This window comes from Aphelocoma coerulescens, chromosome 2 (genome assembly GCF_041296385.1).
Source record: "Aphelocoma coerulescens isolate FSJ_1873_10779 chromosome 2, UR_Acoe_1.0, whole genome shotgun sequence".
Classification (NCBI taxonomy): Eukaryota; Metazoa; Chordata; class Aves; order Passeriformes; family Corvidae; genus Aphelocoma; species Aphelocoma coerulescens.
The window spans coordinates 140,890,670-140,899,549 of record NC_091015.1 but is presented as its reverse complement, the minus strand read 5'-3'; the positions used below and the strand labels follow the sequence as shown (position 1 = coordinate 140,899,549).

The following is an 8,880-nucleotide window of genomic DNA, read 5'->3' as shown; positions in this document are numbered from 1 at the left end:
AAATGTAATGGAATTTACAGATAATATTTAAAGCATATTACAAATGGTGATTTAAAACATTTTTACTCTAAGGAAGCACAGTTTGCTAAAAATAGCATTTAATAGAATTCAAAAGAATAAGGTGTTAAGTTTTAGTACTTTTTTAAACACATCTTTGCAGTTCAGCAAATATATACCAATAAAATGCCAATAAAACTTAATTTTAAAATGCTTTTATATTATTGTGCACTTAGGACAAACCTGACCTACATAGAAGGATGGCAGGTTTTAGATGTACTTCATTCAAGTACATCTAAATTGCTGTATGAACTTTAGAGAAATGAGAGTATTTAATACTAAATCTTTTTATCTGTGCAAAGCTTAAGTAACTTTCATTTTATTTGAGTTTACTAGATCCAGTATCTGAAACTGAACATGAACACAGCAGCAAAATTCACATTACCTTTTGTATACCCTTATAGCTCAGTTTACATTAATATAACTCTACAACATTATAAAAAGGACATGATGGATTGAAAAGGGAAACCAAATAAAACAAAACAAAACAAAAAAAAAAAAAAAAAAAAGAGAAAAGCCTGCAAGACACCAGACCAAGAAGATAAAGGGTAGTATTTTCTCTTTTATTTTTTTTTCTTTGAAGATTACCTAACATCCTCGTGGTAATAACCCAAGGTACTATGTAAACAAATTTCAATGCTGCTCAAATGAATTAAAATACTCTGTTCAGCTCCTGCAGTAAGTCAGAACAGTGGCACCAATTCCTTTCAACATTAAATCACATTCATCTCATTGTACATGACTCTTGTGCAAGTAGTAAAGGCTTTATTCATGACCTTGGCTACATCAGTAAGGAGGGATATATCAGCTATTTATGTATTTAAAAAAATTAAACTGACAGAACAACAGATTCTGTCATCTCAAATACCAGCAGCATCTTTCTACATATTTAGGATACGTTTGGCCTAAGCCTTTAACACCTTTTAGAACAGCCATGCAGTAAAACAAACTTGGAGATGTTTCTTAAGAGAACATTGAGCAGTTTAAACATTTTTCTGAATGATAAAGCCAAGATAAAGCAAATCCAGGCCCTTTCAAATGGCTGCAACTTCTCATACACTTAAAGCTCTATAAAACTAGAGCCCATTAGTATATATATTTATATTTTTTTATATATATATTTTAAATAAGTCTCTTGTCTGCTTTCAAAATTTATGGAGGGGTTTTTCTGGTCTTTTGAAAGGGCAATAAATAAAAGTAGAAAAGGCTGAACTGTTTTGCATATATTTGTGGAAGAACAGAGAACAATTAAACTTTTAGAGTTCCAGAAAGATCACTGTACAGAACAAAAAGCTTATATACAATTAAGTGTGCAATTTTAGTTGGCTGGGCCTTTAATTATGCAAGAGATCCTTTTTGACTAGAAGCCACTTCTACTCTTGTCCAAATCCCTCAGTTTCTTCAATGGCAAAGAGCAACTTCTCTTTTAGTTGTTCATAGCTTTTGTATGGTGGCAAATCCAAACGATTAAAACTGAGCAAAAAGAAAACAGAATTTTGTTAAGTTTATCTAAATCCCATGTAAAACTCTACAGAACTCATCTGTTACAGTAGAAGTTATAAATGTTCTGATCTAACACTTAGAAAAAAAGAAATAAAAATCAGCACTATCTCACTGCCTTGACATTTCTACAAGAAGTAAAAACAAATTTTCAGAGGAATATTTTAAGAAACAAAAGACTGTTACCAGATAAAAAGCCAGAATCATTAAAGACTGAAGACAGCCTAAGATACAGGGAACTATAATACTTAGAAAAAAATACCATATAAAAACATGATACTTAAAGTAATAATTACTATTTCTTATAATAGTAATACTTAGAAAAGGAAATTTTCAGCATGAAGTTTAATATAGACCCAGTTTGATGCATCTCCAAATTTCAACAACAGCATGAAAAAGCTGAACTTTTCTCCTTCCTACACATGCTTCGATACAGGTGGGTGTTTTTTCCTCCAAACTTTGCCCTTAAAGGCTTCTGCCAAAACATTTCATTCCATGTCTTCCCCAAAATTATCCTAGACAAGACATGTGTAACTCTTGCAAACATCACTTAAACAAAAATCCAGTGGAGAAAATGTAAAATGGAGGATAACCTTTAAGTAGTTTAAAAGCATGATGAATATTATTGTCACATGGTGCCAAAGGAAAGTGTGTCCATCTTGCACAGTTTATATAAAAAAGTGATCTTTGTACCTGTTGCACCAGTTCAGTATGCACAGGAATGCCAGGCCAATAATGGCCCATCTGAAGCCTGGTGGAAAATAGTATCAGCAATCTTGGCTAAGCATCCTTGTTTTGAAAGTTTGCTGTGATTTCTTCTCATGACTATACACTTTATCTTTTATAAGGTTACTGCATAATAACTATCTAATAACTGTATGTACCTACTACTAACATGACTTGTTCAGCTATTTAATATTCTCTAAAATAATTAGGAAAACACCTCTGAGTTCTACACACAGATGTTCTCACGCTTTTGATAGATCTGGCACTGACAAACTGTTCAGCACAGTAGCAAAATTTAAGAAGAGGGCAACTAGAAAAGTTTTTCGGTACTGTCATACCAGGGCAATCAAACAAAGCTGAAGATGGAGATAAGAGGATTGATTCAAATTAGATTTCATTTAATTTGGCCAATGCAAGCCTGGAAGAGATAAACCACTAAAAGTACAGAAACTTTACACGTAACAACTCACCATGTGTGACTTCTTGGTAACCAGGTTTCCTTGCCAACTTTTTCAATGCAGAATTTCTGAGGACCATTACTTCCTAGAAAAGAAGATTTTGAAAAGTGTAATCTGTTCCCCTTAAGTAGCATAGATGATATATACGTGACATAAGACACAACTCAGACACAGCAGAGTTCATCAGTTATATGAACATGCTTCTCACAGAAACGAGCTAATTTCCAAACAGTTTATAAACATATTCATGGGATTTATGATATCAAAAGCCCTTCTAGATACAAGGTGATGAACATGAAGTTACTCTTATCTGTACGCTTGCAGCATGGTTCATTTGCAAATGAAACAGTGACAATATAAGAACTCTTTTGGTCACCTTTTACTTACCCATAAGTTCAGCAAATCCACCCAGAGGTAATCTGCAAGTGCCAGTGACAAACTGCAGAAGTCGCATGCGAACCTCGTTGTCTGTTTCTTTTACAAACTAGGCACAGAAATTCAAATTACTTAATAAAAAGTTTTAACACAGCTGGACAAAAACAAAAACCCCATGAGATGGTTGAAAAAGTCTAATTCCATTTAAAAATACACCACCTTGGTACCAGTTTGCATTTCTTGACTTTAGCAAAATTGGGTGGAGGGAGAACAGTGATTTCAGATTATATGCACTGTCATCCATTACAGTGTGAAGGCTGGGAACAGCAAATAAGAAGAATCCTTACCTATTTTATTCTACACTAAAATATAAATCATGCCAATGCTTTTTATAAAGACTATTGCCATTGTTGTTAAACACAGCACTAGTCTAGCCACAGACTCAGGGTATTTCAAGACTAAATACTCCTTGTATGTGGAAGTCTCAGTGAGAGAAAACCCATCCATAACAGCTGCATCACTTTGTCAGGAAATTCACTGGGAAAGGAAGAGGAAGAAAAGACAGCAGAGATGGAGAACATCTCAGTAAGACAGGGGGCATTAATATACCTAGAATTTTGACTCAGAAAAACTTGCATATAAATCTTGATACTTAAACTTCTTTAGATTCTTTCAGTACCAAGCATCTTAAAAAGAGGTATCACATCTTACAATATAAATAGGAAATCATTGATTTGCATCACTTTCCCAGAGAAACTTAGTCAAAAGCATCTCTAAAATGGTGATTTTTCATAAGATAGGAAGACCCTAGGTCTGACTTCTCTTTAGGAAAATTCATAGAAACTGTGAGCCTGAATAGTATTTGAGGATTTTTCCTTAGCCAACTTCATTAAAATGTGAGTGAAGATTATTCAGTGCTAGACCAGAACAGTTAATATGACAATAATCAAAAGTACTGTGTAGCATTTTTAGATCACAGAATCATAGAATGGTTTGGGTTGAAAGGGACCTTAAAGATCATCTAGTTCCAACCCTCTGCCATGACAGGAATACTTTCCACTAGACCAGGTTGCTCAGAGCTCCATGCAGCCTGGCCTGGAACACCTCCAGGGATGGGGCATCCACAACTTCTCTGGACAATCTGTTCCAGTGCCTCTTCACCCTCACAGCAAACAGTGCCTCACACCCTCACCCTCTTTTTGAATCCATTTCCCCTTGTCCTGTCCTATATGCTCTTGTAAAAAGTCCCTCTCCATCTTTCTTGTAGGCTCCCTTCAGGTACTGGAAATTGAAGATGTACAGGTGTACTACATATTAAAACATTAACAAGGCAAATGACTGCTCAGAATAAAAAAAAACTCATTGAATAATCAGTAAGGACAACATACAGAAGAAAATATTCGTAAGCCAGCATCCAAATGTAATGTGTGTATCTATCTGCCATTTCTCACCCTAAAGTATCCTCCCTAAAGACCAGTAATCCTCCTTTCCTTCTCTGAAAAGAAAAAAGAAAGGAAGCTGTAAGAACCTTCACTTGGATGGCCCTCCACTCCACATGTCATTTGTGCTCCAGAACAAAACAAAACCTAAAGAAGTCAGAACTGTAACTGATTAACATACCTGCCAGAACCATATGATCTGCTTGCTATTCCTTGTATAATGGCGATAAACAGTGTTCCTCTGCCAGTCTGCTAAATCAACTTCTTGCATACCACAGAGCATAACCTAGAAAAGAGAACAATTTCTTCACATTAAACACATAAATTAAGAGTATTTTCTATTTTGTATGAGATATAGTAAAAAAAAATGAAAGTTTTTGCTCCAAAAAAGGACTGGTAATTTTTTCATTTTACTACACAATTAGATTTTCCTTTTTCCAAAGTTTACAGAGCTACTCCAAAATTGTGTACGTATTTAAGTGGTCTGAAAGACTGAATACCAGAAACTTGGTATCTTCCAACTAATAGCTCAATAATAAAAGATACTACCTTTCCCATAAGAGAAATTTTTATATGAAGAAGGAGATTACCCTCTCCATTAAACCTTCACCTCATATTCCAAAATGATGATGATTACATTGCTGCTGCTGCTACTGCTACTACTAATAAAAATAAAACATACTGCAAAGTGTAAGTCTGAAAAGTATTCATTACAAGAGGCAATGAAAGCCTAAAGTTCTAAAGGCAAAGCCTTCTACAAAACTGAACACTGAGTAAGATCAAGCAAAGCCTTTTCTTAGAAAAAACCCTCCCATTTAACTTAAGAAGGTTTCAGAAAGCTGCTCATATACAGGAAACCTTGGCAAGTCACACAGAAATAAATGAGCACAGCACTACAGAGCCTGTTGTCCCTACTCCAAGTCACAACCCCAAGAGTGAACACAGGGCAGGCTGACTGTTAAGTAAACATGGAGCATGCAAGCAATCCCTGTTTACCAGCCTTTGGGTTACATACTGAATATCTGCAAAGTTCAGTTTCCAACCTTGTTGGTTGCTCCAGCTTTCTGTCTTTAAATGTAAGAACAATAGAACCTTAGACTGTGTAATGTGATACCAAGCAATCATTATACACTACACTCAACTTCTGTGTCATCTGTTACATGGTAATTCTACCCATCTACCAGAGAGGGAAAAGTCTGTGACTCAGAGATCCATAAGTGATCTGATATACTTTCGCAGATACTTTCAAAAAAACATTTTAATGCTGAGCTGTGGGGTATGCCCAGCCCCTGCCTTGGAGGCATTGCATAGCCTCGCAGCAAGATCCCCTTGGAAAAGGCAGCACTTCTCAGTGAGGGTGAGAGAATACAGAATCATGATCCTCTGGGAGACCCTATGTAGATTCTCTGTAACCCATTGGCTTCTACCCTCTCACACCCACCCTTGCATCCCTGTAAGAACTACCCCTACTCCCCCTTAGATATCGGAGAGCTCATCCCTGGCCTCCCCTTCATGGGGAGTGGGTCAAATAAAGCTGCCCCATGCAGAACCACCAAAGGAGCCTCTCGTCTCTCTCCTCCTGGTCCAGCCTGGGGTTTGCCTTGCAGGACAAGAGCTGAAATCACTCTCACTGAAATCCCTAAAGAGCTGACAGCCTGCTGAGACAGGCACCCCTCTGCGGAGGCACCCCGGCGGCTGAGGGATCCCCGCAGACCTCTGGGGGACTGTCCCTTGTGGGACGCTCTCTCTGGTCGGTCACGGCTTCCTGGGTCTGAGCCACAGACCCCAACCCGGCCACAATATTGAACACCACAAAATACTGATTCAAAATACTGATTCAATTTTATCATGATTTAATCCCATTGCTCCTAATAAATTTTCCATGTTCCAGAAGCTATAAAATGGAGCATGCACAGACAAGAGATTCAAGCTGACCTATCCATTTAATCTCTCCATTTGTATTATCCTTGCAAAAGGTAAAAATGTTGAATAAAAAACCTCACCTCCAGTTCCTTTTCATCAAAATAATGTAGCCATTGTAGAGGAACTACTTCATTAAAACCATCAAGAAAAGCTTTGGTTTGTTCTCTAACTCCCCGAGAAAATCGCCACTCTGCCATTAGCCTGGGATAGAACAAAACCAAATGTGAATTAAACATCAATTATGCATTCAACATGAAGAAGTTCAAACACATAGGATTGTGTGTGTGTTCCCATCAGGAAAGAATCCCTCAAGTTTTACTTCTTACACTGTTTGAGTCTATTTAACTATAAGGAACCTACTATACTCTGTTATCCCAAATCTTCAAACTCAGATAATAGTAAAGTAGCAAGATGTAACTTAGATTACCATTCCAGTTAAAAATAAATATTAACTTTAATTTATCTACATACTATAGAATATATATACTATACACATATGTATCTATTATATACTCTATTTCTCTCAGAAACTGAAGACCACTAATTGAAACTTTATTTGTAGTACTGGACATACCCTGTATCACAGAAAAGGGTCTGTGTACATCTGCTTTTCAGATCACCAAATAGATCAGAAATAGAGGTTCAGAAAAAGAAGGGCAGTGATAAAATTAGGAAATAAGTAGAAAAGAGCAGCAGAAAGAGTTTAAAAACAACAGTTGAAGTCACAGCATGTTACACACCATTTTGAACTTCCATTTCCACATTTAGAGCAAAGTTCTGGACAATTTTAGAATCTTCTGTTAAATAGATTATCTTCCCTCTACCTGGATTTGTTACCTGAAGTTACTGAAAATAGGCTTGCTTATTTCAGTTTCACCTGTTCTCTCACTGTACAAGAGCATGACAGGTCATCTCCCCACATGGTCTCCTTCTGTACCAAGTGATTGTGTATCAAGATAGCAACATGTACGAAGATACCATTTCAGTAACAGCCACAAGAATTACATAGTACCATGGGAAGAAAAAAAACAAAACAAAACCAACAAAAACCACTGTGCCAAAAAAAAAAACTAGACAACAGGAGAAACATGGAACACGTTTTTCAGCATTTACACCTTCCTACCCAATATATTCTTCTTTGTTCTCCTCAGTTACCAAGATATTTGAACCTCCTGATTTCAGTTCATGTGAGGTTACTTTTCCTAAGAGCTCCATATCCACACAGAAGTACATTTCCAAGTTACACTCCTCAATGTTATTATCCCTGGATGGCAAGAAAAAAATATTGTAATGAATTCTATATAAACAAAAAATCCATAAAATATCAAAGACACACACAAAAAAATGAACTACAAACCTTATCCAAATTAGGGAGTTGTAGAATTCAGTATCAATAGATTCTAAGTCCTTAATAGTAAGCTTTTTGCTCAGCATTCGTTTGTAGAAAGGCAGAGAAAAACCAGTGTCAATAAATTTCCCATGAAACAATGCCTGTTGAACAGAAAAATATTTTCAGTTTTTATTGAACTACTGACTTATTGAAGTGTTTCTGGACTTGAAGTCTTTTTTTTTTCCTTTCTCCTTCAAATAATAAAAAGCACCCAATAGCAGTACCATCTTTTTAAAGCTGTATTTATAAAGAACAAAACATTAAATTAAATGGGAAGCAAAAAAAAAAGACAAAACTTATCCAAGCGTATGTTATTACAATTTAGAAATTCTTTGATTTAAAAAAAAAACTTCTCATAAAAGGACTTCATCCTTTCTTCACCTTCATTATGTGAATAGGCATAATTGTGTTATTTTATCCTACTTGATCATAATATTTGATCCTACTTGAATACTACTGCCATTTTTTACTACATACATACAACAACATCATCCATTACAGAATGCTACTGCAGCTTGTAAGAAAGAGCTTTGGGAATCACATTTTTTTATAGGTGAGTAACAGAACTGAGGAATTGAGTTCTCCACGAAACTGAAAAAAAAGCCAAACCCAAAACATGGTCACACTTGTCTCACCACACTGATTTCTAGAATTAGAAACCTGCTTTCTAGTACTGAATCATAGCCTTACACACACATACACACACACAGTGTTAACCTCTACACTGACTCAGTGCATCTGAGAGCACAACCATAACCCTGAAACCCTTTTTTCCCCTCAGCTTTATCAAGTACATAGGCCATGTGTGGCATTCATCACTTCTCTTTCCTCACATCTGAAATTCTGTGAGCAGAACAGCCAATTAACAGCCCATTTCCTGGAGGCTCCATCTTTTTTCCCCACCTAATTTCCCCCTTTTAGGCTTAGTCTATTATGCATTTTCTTCTGCTTAAGGAGAGCCTAAAGAGGTTCTCTTAGAGGCCTTTATTTATTTGTTTATTTATACATTTAT

General features: G+C 36.1%; 1 protein-coding gene across 6 annotated transcripts in view; it reads right to left on the bottom strand.

Annotated features, from left to right (window-relative positions):
* Positions 1 to 599: 599 nt before the first annotated feature.
* The window catches only part of WWP1 (WW domain containing E3 ubiquitin protein ligase 1), a 58,375-nt gene continuing 50,094 nt past the window's right edge, over positions 600 to 8,880 (bottom strand). For all 6 annotated transcript variants that reach the window (XM_069005041.1, XM_069005043.1, XM_069005045.1 and 3 more), the window contains 7 exons: positions 7,836 to 7,969; positions 7,602 to 7,742; positions 6,559 to 6,679; positions 4,737 to 4,841; positions 3,129 to 3,225; positions 2,754 to 2,826; positions 600 to 1,530 (listed from right to left, as the gene is read on the bottom strand). In XM_069005041.1, coding sequence (XP_068861142.1) covers positions 1,431 to 1,530; positions 2,754 to 2,826; positions 3,129 to 3,225; positions 4,737 to 4,841; positions 6,559 to 6,679; positions 7,602 to 7,742; positions 7,836 to 7,969 — 771 coding nt within the window. In that variant the 3' untranslated portion in view covers positions 600 to 1,430. The remainder of the gene's footprint in view (positions 1,531 to 2,753; positions 2,827 to 3,128; positions 3,226 to 4,736; positions 4,842 to 6,558; positions 6,680 to 7,601; positions 7,743 to 7,835; positions 7,970 to 8,880) is intronic.